Source organism: Chelonoidis abingdonii, chromosome 3 (assembly GCF_003597395.2).
Source record: "Chelonoidis abingdonii isolate Lonesome George chromosome 3, CheloAbing_2.0, whole genome shotgun sequence".
In the NCBI taxonomy this organism is placed as follows: Eukaryota; Metazoa; Chordata; order Testudines; family Testudinidae; genus Chelonoidis; species Chelonoidis abingdonii.
In genome coordinates this window covers 87,562,407-87,581,121 of record NC_133771.1, presented here as the reverse complement: position 1 = coordinate 87,581,121, position 18,715 = coordinate 87,562,407, and the positions used below count along the sequence as shown (strand labels likewise).

Sequence of the window (18,715 nt, the reverse complement as noted above, 5' to 3'; positions counted from 1 at the left end):
CATTTAGTCGCATGTGCTACCAAATAAACAGTATGTTTTATTTTGATAAATTTACCTCAGAGATGACGGAAAAGAAGGTTTGAAGTTTTACACCAATCCTTCATATTTCTTTGATCTATGGAAAGAAAAGATGTTGCAGGACACCGAGGACAAGAGAAAGGAAAAGAGAAAGCAGAAGGTAGTATGTTCCAAGTTATATAGTTGTGGGTTATGTTTGCTTGCACATATGATGCTTCAGTGGTTCTGCAATTTAAAAAGTTCCGTTCTTTACATTGACAAATAGAGTTTTTTCAAGCATATCGAAACTGGCTCAACATCATTCAATTCAATCAATTTTTCCTTGCCTTTTAAATAAGACACCATTAAACGAGCCCAGGGTTTTAATGCTGTCTTACCATAGTTAACAGCAGGTTTACCAAATGTTATGAATTCCTCACAACAGTAAAAAAGCTCTTACAAGAAATACAACAAGAATCCAAGAATGTCTCTGGAGTCTTCTTTTAAAATATGAATTCCCAACAGTTTTATAGAGGGTGTTGCTTGGAACCTTTTTGAGAAATGTTTACTATAAATTAGCATTAATATGGTAGAAAGGAACATTTGAATTGTAAAGAAAGGATAAAAAACTGAAGGGAAGCACTGTTACATGCTTATTTTTTGCCATTCATATTCTACATATTTCATAGCATAAGTATGGTATCATGTAGAATGCAAATGTGAGGGGCAGATTCAGAATCTCATTTAAGACATATTTCAAGCCAGATTAGATTTAGATTTTGAATGAACTTAGTACCATCATCTGGTTATTCTTTAGCTAAGTATCATATAAAACTGAAGTGTCTCCCTCTGTTACGCCTTCATTTCCTGTTCTGGTTTGAATAATTTTTTTTCTTGCACTGGAATCAAATTTTCTCTCTCTCTGTTTTGTAACTGATTTTAAAAACATTCCTCTTTAAAAAGACTGTCAGTTTTGTTTGCATAACTCTTACAGCAGAAGAATCTAGATCGCCCTCATGAACCGGAAAAAGTGCCCAGGGCGCCTCACGACAGACGGCGAGAGTGGCAGAAGTTAGCCCAAGGTCCAGAGCTTGCCGAAGATGACGCTAATCTCTTACATAAGCACATTGAAGTTGCTAATGGCCCAGCCTCGCATTTCGACTCAAGGTTTCTTTTGTTTCTTTCCTTCCTTTATTTTGAGACTTTCATCTTACCCTTGGCTAAATATATTTATGATGTAATTGACTGTATGTGTGGTGCAGTACTCAGAATGCAGTAGAGATAACAGAATTGCCTCTACCAAAAGAGAATTTTGAAGTTCTTTCACCTAGGTGTTTTAAAGGGTTTATTATTACCTTGTCATTTTAAAGAATAATTTATATCTCTGGAATTCATTGTTATGGGGGATGCAGAGGTGTGTGTCATTGTTACCCATTTATCAGTCTATTATTATTGGTGTAGGCTTGCACACAGATTTGTCACTGTATTTCAGTCCTGACCTACAACAACCCCTGTTATTCTAGTCTTCTGATTTACTTGAGCAGAAACTGCCAGTATTATGTGGTGGTTTTGTGATGTGAACAAATTATCCACTTGGATGAGATCACTGAACTTATTTACTCTTGCTTGAATCCAACATTTGATTGAAGTTTCTGCAAACCTTAACATGCTAAATTCTCTTTTCATAATATACTTCTGCAGGTGGCTGACGATAGCATTTCAGGTGACATACCTGTGGTGTTTGTGCAAAACCAAAAGCATGTAACCAACTGAGGAATTGTACTAGGAAAGAGAGCTGACACTCAAATAACATTTATCTTGAAAATTAAAAAGAAATAGGGGTTGTTTTTTTTGGGGGGGGGGGGTTGCTTGTTTTTTTGTTCAGCCTTTTAAATAAGACAGTTTTTAAGATTATCTGGTAGCTCTATTAACAGTTGTTGCCTGCTGCAGACTGTAGGATCCAGGATGTTGTGCCTGAAATAAAGAACCTGCCTATTGAGAACTTTGACCTAGTGAAAACTCTACTTACAATGATGAAGAATGAAAAGTCTAAAATGGTTTCAAGTGCATTTCAATTTGTATTTTACAGCTCAGGTTATGATGAAACCCTCCCTAAAGTGCAGCTCCTCTGTGAAAAAAACCACATAGGTGTATTCCAATGTGTTAGCTCCCCATAAGGAGTATATCACCCTCCCTGCCACATCCCTCATGCAAGTGTGTGCCCAATTCCACAGCAGAGTGATTGCAGAACCACTTGAAACCCCAGAGCCCCAAGGATCTACAGTGACTATCTAATACTGTGCTTAGACATTACAGTCATGAGCACTATCCAGAAACCTACAGTGGAACCACCAGCAGTTAGAAAGTGTTCTGCAAACACTTTTCTTCTGACTTCAGAGAAATTGTGATCTTTATCAACATTTTAATTAAACAGTTACATCTGTAAACATTTCTAAATTGGTATTGGATCTGATCTTTAAGACAAAAGCAGGGGTTGATTTTAACAGTAGATTGAAGTATTTTAAGCTGTTGTAGCAGTAAAATGAAGATAACTCATCCAACATTGTAGTACACTTTAAGTTACCTTGTTGAAGTATATTAGCTTGCAACATTGCATTTGGGAGGAGATCAGGTCAACTCTACTTTATGTTGTGTGGCCACAAGACAGTCAAACGCAGTAATGCCTTGATAAATTGTTTTATAAAACTGTTTGAAGTACTACAATATGTGATGTATTGCTATACAATTTAGGAAAGTAGTAAAACAATGTTTGCGTATGAAAAGATTTTGAATCACAAACCACTACAGGCACATGACTGTTTCATACTGTAAACCTGTTCCTAATAACACTGTTATATTTGTTTAATTCAGTAAAGTCTGAATAATAAACACTAACATCACAGAAACATACTATAGGAATTGTATGGTTTACCAATGGAAAACCGTTTAACGTTTGAACTGCAATAGGGCAGAAAGGGAAAAGAAACAAGATTAAAAACCACAGTTCGATTGGCATCTCTTGTGCAGAGAGGGAATTTAAGTCAGAGATCAAACTGAAGTATAATACAGTAGCTAAGCTAAGTAATGAATGATTTCTACTAATGCATGTGTCTGTGATCATCAGCAAGACAGTTTTTAAGTGGAAAATGTACTTTTGTTTTTTCTCAGACCTCAGCCATATGTGGATCATATGGATGGATCCTACTCCCTTTCTGCATTACCTTATAGTCAGATGACTGAACTTTTGAGCAGAGCTGAGGAGCGAGTGTTGGTCAGACCACATGAGCCACCACCCCCTCCACCAATGCATGGTGCAGGGGATGTGAAACCCATACCTCCTTGTATTAGGTAAGGAGTCCGGTTTGGAACAACTTTCCAACAATAAACTGACGTACATCTCTGAAAAAGGTACAGATATGCAAGACTTTGCTTTGAAGAAGCAAGCAGTATCATCATTGTACTTGATTTCAGCCCAGAGAGCAACATAGACCAGAGGTTCTCAGACTGGGTGGAGGGCTGAGCTGGGCAGGGTGTGTGCAATGTATTCTAGGGGTCATGAGAAGCTTTAAGGGGGGGAAACGGACTGTGCGTATTTTACCCATAGCAATAAATGACTAGCAAATCTGATCCCTCCAGACATATCAGGTTCTCAGATGGCACCGTTCATTTTGACAGATTTCGGTTCAGCTTGCATAGCATTGTACAAAGTCGTTTGTTACTATCTGTATGTTATTCCATTTGCTACAATGCAGTCTGCACATTTAATTGTAAGTTTCGACCACAGTCACAGTTTTCCTTTTGCTCTTATTTTCTTTTGTTGGCTCTGTTTGAATCAATGGCTTACTGGTTTTAGTATTTAGTCAGAGTTGCACATTAATTTTTTTTTAATCGGTATATGTACTTGTGTGGTGAGGGGGGGGTATAAACTACAGACAGAGAGCGGGGGTGCAATCAAATAACTTTGAAAACCATTGACAGACAGTAGTCTACAAAATAGATTAAATTATAGACATTTCTCTCTTAGTTTATTTTTCTGCTTCTTTATGTCTTTGTATCCCAATATTCCATCCAGTGTTAGAATCTAAACCAATCATCCTGACAGTATTTTTCCACATAACTTCATATCCAAGCAAAGTCATACTTTATGGATTAGATTTTTATAGGGTTCCCCTTATCTTCATCTGGAATATGCAAGAGTAAATCTAGATTATGTTGTTACGTCAGCATAATATTTTCATCTCTGTCCAAATGAAAGTATTTCACTATCCAAGGAACATACACAGAAATATACCTCTTTTATTGGGTTAACATTTGTTCTTCTTCGAGTGCTTGCTCATATCCATTCCAGTAGGTGTGCGTGCGCTGCGTGCACGTTCGTCTGAGACTTTTACCCTAGCAACACTCGGTGGGCCGGCCTGGAGTGGCGCCGCCATGGCACCGGATATATACCCCTGCCAGCCCGCTGCTCCTCAGTTCCTTCTTACCGCCCGTGTCAGTCGTTGGAACTGTGGAGCGCAGTTATCTGTTCTCCACCTCCCTAGCAATTCACTCGTTTTTCTCTTGTATTGTATATATAGTTTGAATTTTCAACTGTAGTTAGTTATTGTTCTAGTAGTAATTTGTAGATAGTTTACAGGGATTGGGGGTTGGCCCCTTCCCCTGCCCCAGTACCGGGCCCATGCCCGGCTCACCGGGCTTCAAACCGTGCGCGGCCTGTCGTAGGCCGATGCCCACAGGAGACCCGCACGACTCCTGCCTTAAGTGCTTGGGCAAGTCTCATCTGACAGATAAGTGCCGTATCTGTAAGGCGTTCAAGCCCCGGACCAAAAAAGAGCGAGACGTTCGCCTGAATCAGTTATTGATGGAGGCGGCGTTGACTCCCCCATCCTTGGCACTGTCTGCGGCACCGGGAACAAGTGCCTCCTCGGCACCGGAGCGTACACCTTCTGCGAAGACTCTGAGTCACCAGCCATCTCCGGCACCAGCTTCTACCCAGCACCGCTCGCTCTCACCTCAGAGCAAGAAGCGCAAGCCTCCTGCGGCCGCTATATCCACACTGCAGTTGGAGCGCTTAGCCAAGCCGGACCGCCCGGCACTGTCAGCTGCCGCGGCACCGATGTCCGCCGCACTGTTGATTCCGGCATCGGAAAAGCCATCGAGTCCGGTGCCTACCAGCTCCCCGGCGCGTGCCGTGGTTGAGCTCATCGTGCCTTCCACTCCGGAGACGTTCTCTGCAGCACGGGGCCTGATTGCCCTCATGGAGCCTGAGCTGCCTCGACCCCCGGCACCGCCGGTGCGGGTCCCTCAGTCCATAGGCAAGCCGGCCCTTGTAAGACCTTCTTGGCCCGGTTCCATGGGACTTCGTCGGTCCAGGTCCCGGTCCAGGTCCCGCCATCGATCCCGGTCCCGCAGCTGCTCGCAGTCCCGGTACCGTTCCTCATTGAGATACCGGACGTACTCGCGGTACCGCTCGAGGTCCCAGTCACCGTCCAGATACCACCGGCACCGCTCCAGATCTCGACATCACTCGTGGCACAGTGCTTCCCACAGTCGATCTCAGCACGGCAATTCCCGGCACTGGTCAACCTCCCGGCACCGCGCTGGTCGCAGGTCCCGGTCGCACTCTCGGCACCGTCAGGACTCTCAGTGCCGCTCCCCGGCACCGCGTAGGGATGGTTCCAGTGGATGCAGAGACTCTCATCCCACGGTCTCCACCCCACCATGGCCTTCTCATCAACCATCGGTCTCCTCCCATGCCAAGATGGCATCATACGGAGAATCGGACAACCAGCAAGGTCCTCATCAGTGGCCCTTTTGGACACCTTGGGCCTACCACCAGAGCCAAGGTGGCCAACGCCCACCACTGCACTCCACCCCTTCTGAGCATCGGGCACCAGAGTCCACGGTGAGCAGACCTCCTCCAGCGGGTACGGAACAATCCCCAACTCAGGCCACGGACCTGCAAGAGCCACCCCAGGACGTTCCACAGGACCAGGAGTCACTCCAAGACCCCTTGGTCCCTGGGGTCTCTTCCTTCTCTTCCCCCGATGAGGCAGTGGTGAGGACGTCCACATCTGGACCGCCCCCAATTGACCTTAGGTCTCACCAGGACCACCTCCGCTGCGTCACGCTCAACATAAACTTACCCATGGAGGAAGTTCCTGAAGTGGATGACCCAGTGGTCAGCATATTGTCGACGGAGGCTCCCACAAGGGTGGCCCTCCCCTTCATTCGCTCCGTACAGGCTCAGGCAGATACAATCTGGCAAACCTCGGCATCCGTTCCACCTACAGCCAAGAGGGTCGAGCGCAAGTATATGGTTCCATCCAAGGGGTACGAGTACCTATATGTACACCCTCCTCCTTGTTTGTTAGTGGTTCAATCCGTCAACGAACGGGAGCACCATGGGCAACAAGCCCCTGCACCTAAATCGAGGGAGGCCAGGCGCATGGATTTGTTGGGAAGGAAGATCTACTCCGCGGGAGGCCTCCAGCTCAGGGTGGCGAATCAGCAAGCCCTCCTGAGTAGATACAATTATAACACCTGGGAGGCAGTAGGAAAATTTGTAGAGCTTGTCCCGCAGGTCTCCCATCAAGAGTTCTCAGCTCTCCTGGAGGAGGGGAAAAAGGTTGCAAGGACCTCCCTCCAGGCCTCCCTGGACGTCGCTAATTTGGCAGCTAGAACTGTCACCTCTGGGATTGCTATGCGGTCAGGGCCTTTTCTCCCAGAAGACAGACCCCCGCCTTCAGAGTCTGAAGGACAACCGTGTAATCATGCGTTCGCTGGGAATGCATACGCCGCAGACTCAGAGACGATCCTTCCGATCCCAACCACAGCGCCGCTATCCCCCACCTCGACCAAGACAGGACTTCTCCAGGAGGAGATGCCGGACCTCTCGTAGACGCCAGTCTGGCCCTCAGGGGGGTAACAACTCCGGCCCTACCAAACCACCGGTGGGACCGAAGCCAAACTTTTGAGGGTGCGCCCGAGAGCACTGTACCAATTACCTCCCAGGATCCTTTTCAGTTCACCAACCGCCTTGCCGCATTCTGCCCTGCATGGTCCCAGCTAACATCGGACCGCTGGGTCCTCAGCACGGTGGAGTGTGGCTACTGTCTTCAGTTTGTTTCGACCCCTCCGTCCCACCCTCCCTCCTCGTCCCTCTTCAGGGACCCCTCTCACGAGCAACTCCTGCTGCAGGAAGTTTCGAGGCTCCTCGCGTTGGGAGCTATAGAGGAGGTTCCAGAGGACCTAAGGGGCAGAGGGTTCTATTCCAGATAATTCCTAATTCCCAAGGCGAAAGGTGGCCTCAGGCCCATCCTGGACCTGCGAGCTCTGAACAAGTTCATCAGGAAGTTCAAGTTCCGCATGGTATCCCTGGGAAACATCATCCTTTCCCTGGATCCCGGAGATTGGTAGGCTGCTCTCGACATGAGGGACCCATATTTCCGTATAGCGATTTACCCTCCGCACAGAAGGTTTCTTCGCTTTGTGGTAAATCGTCAACACTACCAATTTGCGGTTCTTCCCTTCGGCCTCTCCTCGGCCCCTCGAGGTTCATGAAGTGTATGGCGGTAGTCGCTGCCTACCTCCATCGTCGTCGAATTCATGTTTTCCCATATCTCGACGACTGGCTTATTCGAGGGACCTCCGAGGCTCAGGTTACCGCACACGTAAACATCATCAAGGACCTGTTCTCCCATCTAGGTCTGATCATCAATCTAGACAAATCCATTCTGCTTCCTACGCAGAAAATAGAATTCATAGGGGCAATGCTGGACTCCAATCTTGCAACAGCCAGTTTGCCTCCCCAGAGGTTCCAGTCTATAGTCTCCCTCATCCAAGGGCTACAAACCTTCCCAACAACCTCTGTCTGCACCGCCCTCGCGCTACTCGGTCACATGGCTGCGTGCACTTTCGTGACGAAGCACGCAAGACTGCGCATGCGCCCTCTTCAGACCTGGCTTGCCTCAGTCTATCATCCACGCAGGGACGCCCTGGACATGATAATCACGATCCTGTCAAATGTGCTGGGCTCCCTCAACTGGTGGCTGACGCCCTCCCTGGTGTGTGCCAGTCGACCGTTCCATCTGCCTCAGCCTTCGGTGTCTCTAACAACAGACGCTTCCTCTCTGGGCTGGGGTGCACACTTAGGGCACCTTCGCATCCAGGGCCTTTGGTCCTTGCAAGAACTGAGGCTTCATATCAATGTCCGTGAACTGAGAGCGGTCCGACTGGCGTGCCAGGCTTTCCGGCAACATCTACAGGGCCGTTGTGTTGCGATTTTCACGGACAACACAACGGCCATGTATTACATAAAACAAGCAAGGAGGGACACGATCTTCCCCCTTTTGCCAAGAGGCGATTTGACTGTGGGACTTCTGTATAGCCCAGTCGATAACCTGATAGCCTCCTTTCTCCCGGGGGTCCGGAACTCTCTTGCAGATCACCTGAGCAGGTCCTTCCTGTCCCACGAATGGTCCATCCGTCCGGACATTCTGCTTTCTGTATTCCGGAAGTGGGGCTTTCCCCAGATAGACCTATTTGCCTCCAGGGAGAACAGGAAATGCCAGGTGTTCTGCTCCCTGCAGGGTCGCTCCCCGGGCTCCCTTTCGGACGTGTTCCTAATCCCCTGGACAGGGCGTCTACTTTATGCCTTTCCACCCTTTCCCTTAGTCCACAGAGTCCTGCTCAAGCTCCGCAGGGACAGAGCCAGGCTGATCCTAATTGCTCTGGCATGGCCGAGGCAGCACTGGTACAGCATGCTGCTCGACCTATCCCTAACGACTCCAATACCACTGCCACTCTGCCCGGAACTTATAACGCAGGACTTCGGCAGGCTTCACCACCCAGACCTTCAGTCCCTGCACCTGACAGCGTGGCTACTGGCTGGTTAAACCAGTCTGAGCTCTGCTGCTCCACCGAGGTTCAGCGGATCCTCTTGGGAAGCAGGAAATCCTCCACGCGGGTGACATATCTCGTCAAGTGGAAACGGTTCTCTCATTGGTGTGCACAGCGTACCCTCGTTCCTGAAGCCATTTCAGTCCCAGTTGTCTTAGACTACCTATTGTACCTCAAGGAACAAGACTTAGCACTCTCCTCAGTAAGGGTGCATCTAGCCGCAATCTCCACCTTCCATCCTGGAGAGTCAGGCAGTTCCGTTTTTTCTCACCCAATAGTTTCGAGGTTCCTTAAGGGCTTGGAGTGACTCTACCCCCCGGTTAAGCCCCCTTCCCGGGATCTCAACCTGGTACTAACTAGGCTCACGGCCCCTCCCTTCGAGCCATTAGCCACTTGCTCGCTGCTGTACCTGTCCTGGAAGACGGCCTTCCTGGTCGCTGTCACCTCGGCCAGACGGGTATCTGAGCTCCGGGCTTTAGTGGTAGACCCCCCATACACTATCTTCCACAAAGATAAGGTACAGCTACGACCACACCCGGCTTTCCTTCCCAAGGTGGTGTCTGCCTTCCATATTAATCAGGACATTTTTCTACCGGTCTTCTTCCTGAAGCCACATGCATCGTGCAGGGACCAACAGCTACACACCCTGGATGTCCGCCGGACCCTCGCCTTTTACATCCAGAGGACGAAATCCTTTAGACACTCGCCCCAGCTATTTATAACAGTGGCGGAGCATATGAAGGGTATGCCTATATCCTCTCAGAGGCTCTCATCATGGGTGACGTCCTGTATCTGGACGTGCTATGACTTGGCCCACATCCCGATTGGCCATCTCACCGCCCACTCTACTCGGGCCCAAGCCTCGTCCACAGCTTTCCTGGCCCACATTCCCATCCAGGAAATATGCGGGCAGCTACCTGGTCGTCAGTGCATACTTTCACATCTCACTACGCACTGGTTGAGCAATCGAGAGAAGATGCCGCCTTTGGCTCAGCGATCTTACATTCCGCAACGTCTCGCTCCGACCCCACCGCCTAGGTAAGGCTTGGGAATCACCTACTGGAATGGATATGAGCAAGCACTCGAAGAAGAAAAGACAGTTACTCACCTTTGTAACTGTTGTTCTTCGAGATGTGTTGCTCATATCCATTCCACACCCGCCCTCCTTCCCCACTGTCGGAGTAGCCGGCAAGAAGGAACTGAGGAGCAGCGGGCCGGCAGGGGGATATATCCGGTGCCATGGCGGCGCCACTCCAGGGGGCGCCCTGCCGGCCCACCGAGTGTTGCTAGGGTAAAAGTCTCCAATGAACGTGCACGTGGCGCACGCACACCTACTGGAATGGATATGAGCAACACATCTCGAAGAACAACAGTTACAAAGGGGAGTAACCGTCTTTTATGAGTGTTACATTTTCCTACCTGAGTATTCTGATTGAGAAATTCCTCTAGCAGCTTGTACTTTAAAAAATAACATTTACAGTCATCTTTTGTCTCTTTGAGGTCTGAAAAGGTCACTGAACTAGACAGGACTGTCTTATGTGTAGATATACTCCTCTGTAGCTATGCATGACTGATCTTGTACGGTACCACTGGACCTGTCAATGAACTTAAACCATCTCTCAGTTTCAAAGTCATTTTATCTAGTTAACCATTCCGTAAAAATAGTCCCTTTAGAATAGGGCTTTCAAACAATTAAAAAAAATGATTAATTGTGAGATTTAAAAAATAACTGCAATAAATCAGTTTTAATTGTACAGTTAATACATTTATATAAATATTTTTGGATTTTTCTACATTTTCAAATATAACAGAATACAAAGTGTACAGTGCTTATTTTATATTATTTTAATTACAAATATTTGCACTGTAAAAACGATAAACATGCTGATGACATGTTCATTTTCATCATCTGAGTCAGAGGCCACCAACAGAAGGTGGTTCCGGTTCTGTAGTTTATGCATGTTCCACACCTTGTCTCACTCAGATTTTGGAAGGCATTTCTGGTTCTTAAATCTTGGGTCGAGTGCTGTAGCTATCTTTACAAATCTCACATTGGTACCTTCTTTGCGTTTTGTCAAATCTGCAGTGAAATCAAGACTGCCACATTCTACTAGCTTCTCCTCATACTTTGAATAAATCTCTGGCTTTACTACTATGTGTAGGGAAAATTTTACTTACTGTAGGAAATCTTAGATAAGAGAAATAAACTCGGGTATTTGCCTGAGTACATTTATAGGCTAGCAAGAAAAAGGCTGATGTATGTTCTACCCAAACAATGAAAAACTATACTGTGCCTTTAGACTGGGCAAATTTAGCTTTTTTATAACCCTAATTACTGGTCTTAAATATTAACAAGCAAAAAAAAAGTGAATATAATTATATTAGCCAGTTTTTCCACTTTGTGGTTTTAATAACTTGCCCTACTATTGTGTATTTCAGCTCCACCACAGGTTTGATAGAAAATCGTCCTCAGTCACCAGCAACAGGCAGGACACCAGTGTTTGTGAGCCCCACACCCCCCCCTCCTCCTCCTCCTCTTCCATCTGCTTTGTCCACTTCTTCATTGAGAGCTGCAATGACTTCCACCCCTCCTCCACCCATACCTCCACCACCACCACCTCCAGCAGCTGTTTTGCAAGCACCAGCAGTGCCACCTCCACCAGCTCCTCTCCAGATTGCTCCTGGAGTTCTTCATCCAGCTCCTCCTCCAATTGCACCACCTCTAGCACAGCCCTCTCCTCCAGTCACTAGAGCTGCCCAAGTATGTGAAACTGTACCAGTTCAGCCAGTTCCACAAGCTGAAGTGCAAGGACTTCCTCCTCCCCCTCCACCTCCTCCACTGCCTCCCCCTGGCATTCGACCCTCATCTCCTGTCTCAGTTGCCACCCTCTCTCATCCTCCCACAACCATTGTTCCTGGCCCTCATGCTCCACTAATGCCTCCATCTCCACCATCCCAAGTGATTCCTGCTCCTGAACCCAAACGCCACCCATCAACTCTACCTGTAATCAGCGATGCCAGAAGTGTTCTACTGGAAGCAATACGAAAAGGTAACATTTGGCCACTAAAAGAACAACAGAAGTTGGTCTCAGCAGTTTAATAAAACCAATGTACTTTTAATGGATGGAATAATTTACACTTCTGGAAAAAAGATTTGACAAGAGTATGTTAAATCTGGTGCTGCTTTGTATTCTGTACAATATGCAGCTTGCCAAGTAGACGAATTTTTTTCAGCTCATAATTGCACCTATCAGGAGTGTAGTAAGAGTTTTGTTTTGTTTTGTAACCCTGAGCTGCCTAGTGGAACAGTGGGTCCCAGAACCCTCTTGCCAATATAAGGCAGGAGAGCAAAGGGGATGGGGGAGCCTTCTGGGGCAGCACCTTACAGATGCTCTCCTATCTTGCACATGCTTCACATCACAACATGTGAACTGGTGGTCTAACCATGAACCCTTAGGACTGTGGGGTGCTGGTGCATGGTTATAGGATCTCTTCTAGTACTGCCCTGAACACCAGTTGGAATCCTTCTCCAGTGTTTTTAGGTACCGTGGGAGAGGCTTCCCTGCATCCTCTTAAACATACAGAGCAGAATTTGTACTTAGAGATATAACATGGTTTACAATAAGCAAGTGTTTTCTAGTGATTAGAGCAGAGAAGTGAGAGGGGAGAGATTCCTGGGTTGTATTCCCTGCTGCAAATCACGTTAACCTCTTTATACCTCAATTTACTCAACCAACAGGACTAACAGTATAAATCAAAGGGTTCTGAAGGAACTTCAGAATGAAGTAATTGAGGTGCTTTAAAACAAATGCAATCTTTCTGTGAAGTAAGCCACTATACCAGAGAACTGGATGGTAACTAATGATAAATATATCTGTACAAAAACTGGTAGGGATGATCCTGGGAATCAGACTAGTTAGCGTTGCTCTAGTACCAGTAAATGGATTGACGTGACAACTAAAAACACAGCAAAGAATCTTGTGGCACCTTATAGACTAACAGACGTTTTGGAGCATGAGCTTTCGTGGGTGAATACCCACTTCGTCAGATCCAACGAAGTGGGTATTCACCCACCAAAGCTCATGCTCCAAAATGTCTGTTAGTCTATACGGTGTCACAGGATTCTCTGCTGCTTTTCCAACTGAACCAGACTAACACGGCTACCCCTCTGATACTTAACTAAAAACACAGGTATAGAACACCTACATCTAATAACTAGCATGAATTATCTAAAAGGAAATCATTCCTTTCTATTCTGTTAGAATTACTTGAGCAGGTCAGCAAAAAAGCATACAAGGAGAGCCCACTAGCATAATTCATTTGAGTTTCTAAAAGCTTTTGACAAAATCCTACAGAAGACACTATTAAGGAAACTAAGTAACCCTGGGGGTGAAAAGTAGAGCCAAGTCACAGATTAAAACCTGGCTAGGAGACAGGAAATGGAGTAAAAATAGATTTTTAAACTTTTGTCCTGTTGAAGACTGAGTGCTCAAAGGCTCCCTACTAGGATCTTTATTGTTTAATGTTGTGGAGGAAGCCGTCGGCACTCCATAGTTTAAGGATGAGCTCCATTTTTTGCTTAAAGCAGGGATTCAGCCTCCCCAAACTAACATTTACTCTTTGAGTACAGAATGAATTTTCTGAGATCAATCAGTTAATGAGTTCGTATTAAAATCAAATTTAAAATGAGCTGTGTAAGACATATTATAATTGTCAGTCTTTTCTTGTCCCAAATGATTTTAACAATAGACTTGCAAACCCTTCAAATTTCTTCAGTTAAATTCATTGAAATATATTGTGCATATACTATATACTTGGAAACGATTAGGTTGCAGTTAAATAAAGTTATTAATGATTGTTATGATTATATAAGTTACGGTCCACATCTGCTCACCGGTTCAGTAACTTAAATGAGGCTTTTGTGACATTAGAAGTAACTCTACCAATCACCACCCTTTCTCTAGCTATTTTGCATGAGGAAAACTGGACATGTGTGCCAAGACTTCTAAATGGTAGGAAGTTACTTTTAAAGGGTCCATAACCACATGCTACCTTGGACATCAGGATTTGAAAGGCCTCCCATGGCACTGCTGCCTCTACTGCACTGCACAACAGACAGAGGCAATGCTTCGAGGGGGACACGCAGGGTCAAGTCCCCCCCCCCATCCAGCGGCCAACCAGGTGGGAAGCAGAAGGGGTGGGGCCAGAGCTACTTCTGGCTGTGCTGGGACATTGCCCAGTGCAACACAGCAACTGTCTGGGAGAGTGCCTGGCTGTAGCAATGGCAGGCTGCCCCCTGCCCAGGCTGGGCTTCCCAGGACCGTGGCTGAGTGAGCCAGAGCCCCCCCTGCTCCCTGGCATGCTCGGAGTTGGCCCTTGTCCCCGGAAGCCGCTGCTTCCCCTCCCCAGCCAGCTCTCTCCCAGCGAAGGAGCAATGACCCAGAGTGGCTCGGGCCTGCTCCCCGCCCGTCCCTGGCTGCCAGAGAGGGCAGCCAAGGTGCCAGAGGTGGGAGCCAGAACAGCAGGAGGACAGAGCACCCCCTGTCAGGTAACATGGGGCAGGGGGGAGCGCAGAGGCACAGTGTCAGGTCATGTGTCCTCCACTTTAGCTGGTGCCCCCCCAGTATGGGGAGGTACCAGTCATGTATGACTCACCAGGGCAGCCTTGCTGGGGGAACTGAGGTTCTTCTTCAAGTGCTTGCTCATATCGATTCCAATTAGGTGTGCGCGCACCGCGTGCACATTCACCGGAAGATTTTTACTCTAGCAACACTCGGTGGGTCGGCTGGGCGCCCCCTGGAGTGGCACTGCTGTGGCGTCAGATATATACCCCTGCCAACCCAACCACCCCTCAGTTCCTTCTTACTGCCCGTGTCGGTCATTGGAACAGTGGAGTGCGGTTTTACTGACCTCCACATCCCTAGCTACTCATAGTTCTCTAGTTATTTTTGTGTATATAGTTCAAAGTTATATAGTTATAGTTAATTTTTATCGTTCATAGTTAGTGTTATAGTTAAGAGGAGTTCGGGGATTAGCCCCTTCCCCACACCCGGTGCCGGGGCCCATGCCCGGTTCACCAGGTTTCAAACCGTGCTCGGCCTGTCACAAGCCGATGCCGACAGGAGATCCCAGATCCACACGACTCCTGCTCTAAGTGCTCGCGGAGGAATTCACCTGGCAGATAAGTGTGCCTTTTGCAAGGCTTTTGAAGCCGTGAACCAAAAAAGGAGCGGGACTTTCGGGCTAATAATACAGCTCCCTCATGGAGGTCGGCTCTTACCGCTCCACCTTCGGCACACTCTGGTCAATCTGGCGGGCAGGGAGCATCCTCCTCGGGCACTTGGACCGCGCCGGTGAGTTGCCAAGGCCTTGCTCACGGCACGGCCTCACCGCACCAAAGTTGACTCGGCACAACTCCTTCTCCCTGAGGTCAGAAGCCTAGACTCTCTGCTGCTTCCGTGCCACCTGCACCGCAGCCAGAGAGCTCGTTAAGTCGGATTGCCCTAGCACGACACCTGCTGCTGGCAGACCGACGATGGGCACTGTCGGATTCTGGTCCACCAAGGGCCGTCAAGTCCGAGTGCTGTCAGCTCCCCAGCGCTTAGCCATGGTTGGGCTTACTATTTCCATCGCATACTGGATAGCATTTCTTCAATGGCGAGGGATCTGATTGCATGACACGAGTCGATTGCTGCCCTCATACCCCGGCACTGCCGTGCGGTAATACAGTCTATTTGCGACGCCTGCCATTGATACGACCTTCCTCTTTTCAGCACAGCAGGAGCAGCACCCGTTCACGATCACTGTCCCGCAGATTGTATCTAGGTTCCCAGTCGGCGCCTTCCCCGATGCCGCTCACAGGTCCCGGGCAACCGTTTTCTCCTCCTCGATACCAGTCGCACTCCGGCACCATTCAGGTATCCCGTTCACCGGCCCTACTCTCCACCACTCCAGCTCCCAGCACTGCCTTCCATGCACCGTGACTCGTGCCGCTCCGCGACGTCGAAGCCTTGAGACTCGGTCAACCTCCCAGACCGCTCCGGTCGCACGGTCCCGATCTTCATTCCTCGGTACTGTGGTAATGCTCCCCAGGTACAGGGTCTCTGGTGCTGCGAGCTAGAGCGAATGTCACTAGAGACAGGACCTTCTGCCAGGGCTTTTCAGTCCCCTCTATGGCGCCTCCCGACACACGATGCAGTTGTCGTCCCATGTGGACAGCTTCTTTATGCACAGGACCTCAATTCCGATGTTGCCCACACAGAGTCTTCCAAAGAGACTCGGCCCGGAGTCAAGGCCCCCATCAGGGTCTTTCTGAGACACCTGGGGCGTGATACCACCCAGTAGTTCCATCCCGCTCTGTCCATTAGAGCACCAGTGCCAGAGGCGACAGTTAGCCGTCCCCTCCGACTGCTACGGAGGAAGCCCCAGTTCACCCACCAGACTCCCAGGTTCCACTGGAGCAGGAGGTCGCCCAAGAGCAAGAGGCCACACAGGACCCGCTCCCGTCCCAAGCATCTCCTCTTCCTCTTCTCCAGATGAGGCAGTGGCAGGAACATCCTCCTCCGGCCCTCCTCCAATCGACCTGAGAGCCCATCAGGACCTCCTGAGGAGGGTAGCACTCAATATGAACCTCCAGGTGGAGGAGGTCCCGGAGGTAGAGGACCCCAGTAGTGGACATTCTGTTTGGCGGATGCCCCCACTAGAGTGGCCTACCGTTTATTCAGGACCATCCAGGCCAATGCTGATACTATGGCAGTCTCCAGCCTCTATCCCTCCTGCGGCCAAGGGAGTCGAGTGTAAAATACATGGTGCCCTCTAAAGGGTACGAGTACTTGTATGTCATCCTCCTCCCTGCTCACTAGTTGTCCAGTCTGTTAATGAGAGAAAACACCATGGCCAGCAGGCACCAGCCCCGAAATCGAAGGAGCTTAGGCAAATGGACTTACTCGGCCACAAAGTGTACTCAGCAGGCGCCTTACAGCTCCGGGGTGGCAAATCAACAAGCCCTGCTTAGCCACTATAATTACAAACACCTGGGCGGATGTGGGTAAGTTTACGGAGCTACTCCCTCAAGACTCCCACCAAGAGTTCGCTGCCCTCTTGGAGGAAGGGAAAAAGGTGGCCAGAACTTCCCTCCAGCCTCGTTGGATGCAGCCGACTCAGCAGCCAGGACTCTGGCCTCGGGTGTTGCCATGAGGCACATCTCATGGCTTCAGGTTTCAAGTCTCCCACCGGAGCTGCAGTATACCATTCAGGACTTGCCATTTGATGGTAAAGGTCTCTTCTCAGAAAAGACTGACCCCAGGCTCCAAAGCCTGAAGGACAACAGGGTCATAATGCGCTCTCTCAGCATGCGTACGCCGGTGACCCAACGTAGGCCTTTCCGTCTCCAGCCTCACTGCCCATATTCTGCACCTAGACAAAGACAGGACTTTGGCAGGCAGCGCAGCCGAGGTGGTAGTAGACGACAGTCAGGACCCCAAGGGGGCCAAAATCAAGGTCCCTCGAAACCACCAGCCAGACTGAAGACAAACTTTTGAAGGTGCACCCGAGAGCGGCGTACCACTTACAGGCCAGAATCCTTCTCCTCCCTTCTCCAACCGTCTCTCCTACTTCCTCCCGGCGTGGTCCCAGTTAACTTCAGATCGCTGGGTCCTACGCATGGTGGAGTATGGGTACCACCTCCAATTTATTTCAACCCTGCCCTCCCACCTTCTAGCCCCCCATCCCTCTTCAGGGACCCCTCTCACGAGCAATTCATCTTGCAAGAGGTGCGGACGCTCCTCGCCATGGGAGCTAAAGAGGAGGTACCAAAGGACGAAAGGGGCAAGGGATTTTACTCCCATTATTTCCTAATCCCCAAGTCGAAGGGAGGTCTCAGACCTATCCTAGACCTGCAAGGACTCAACCAGTTTATGACAAAGTTGAAGTTCCACATGGTATCCCTGGGGACCATTATCCCGTCCTTGGATCCTGGAGACTGGTATGCCGCCCTCGATATGAAGGACGCGTACTTTCACATTGCCATTTTTCCTCCACACAGGAGGTACCTCTGCTTCGTAGCCAACCGTCAGCACTTCCAGTTTACAGTCCTGCCCTTTGGCCTTTCTACAGCCCCAAGGGTATTTACAAAGTGTATGGCCGTAGTCGCCGCCTATCTCCACCGACGTCGGATACACGTTTTTCCGTATCTGGACAATTGGCTCATCCGAGGGGCCTCCGAGACACAAGTCACCCAGCATGTGGACATCGTCAAGGACCTATTCACACATCTAGGCCTGATGATCAATATAGAAAAATCCACTCTGATTCCCACGCAGAGGTTAGACTTCATAGGAGCTATCCTGGACTCCAGTCTAGCCAGGGCCTGCTTACCGCAGCCACGGTTTCAGGCGATGGCAACAATTATCCGAGGTCTACAGAATTTCCCGATAACCTCAGCTCGCACTTTTCTCAGTCTCCTGGGTCACATGGCTGCCTGCACATTCATAACCAAATACACCAGACTCCGCCTCTGTCCTCTCCAAGCTTGGCTCAACTCGGTATACTACCCAGGCAGGGACCCAATAGACATGATAGTCACCATTCCCCCGAGCACCCTACGCTCCCTAGACTGGTGGCTAACTCCCTCCCTGGTGTGTACAGGGCTGCCGTTCCATCCGCCTCAGCCGTCAATGTCCCTGACTACGGACGCATCGTCTCTCGGCTGGGGTGCTCACCTCGGACACCTTCGTACTCAAGGCCTCTGGTCATCTCAGGAGCTGGCATTACACATAAATGTCCGAGAACTGAGAGCAGTCCGCCTGGCGTGCCAGGC

At 48.9% G+C, this 18,715-nt stretch overlaps 1 protein-coding gene across 8 annotated transcripts in view; it reads left to right on the top strand.

The window, feature by feature from the left end:
• The window catches only part of WASF1 (WASP family member 1), a 227,533-nt gene that overhangs the window by 205,653 nt on the left and 3,165 nt on the right, over window positions 1–18,715 (top strand). For all 8 annotated transcript variants that reach the window (XM_075063893.1, XM_075063891.1, XM_075063892.1 and 5 more), the window contains 4 exons: window positions 61–178; window positions 992–1,164; window positions 3,166–3,345; window positions 11,338–11,948. In XM_075063893.1, the coding sequence (XP_074919994.1) occupies window positions 61–178; window positions 992–1,164; window positions 3,166–3,345; window positions 11,338–11,948 (1,082 nt within the window). The remainder of the gene's footprint in view (window positions 1–60; window positions 179–991; window positions 1,165–3,165; window positions 3,346–11,337; window positions 11,949–18,715) is intronic.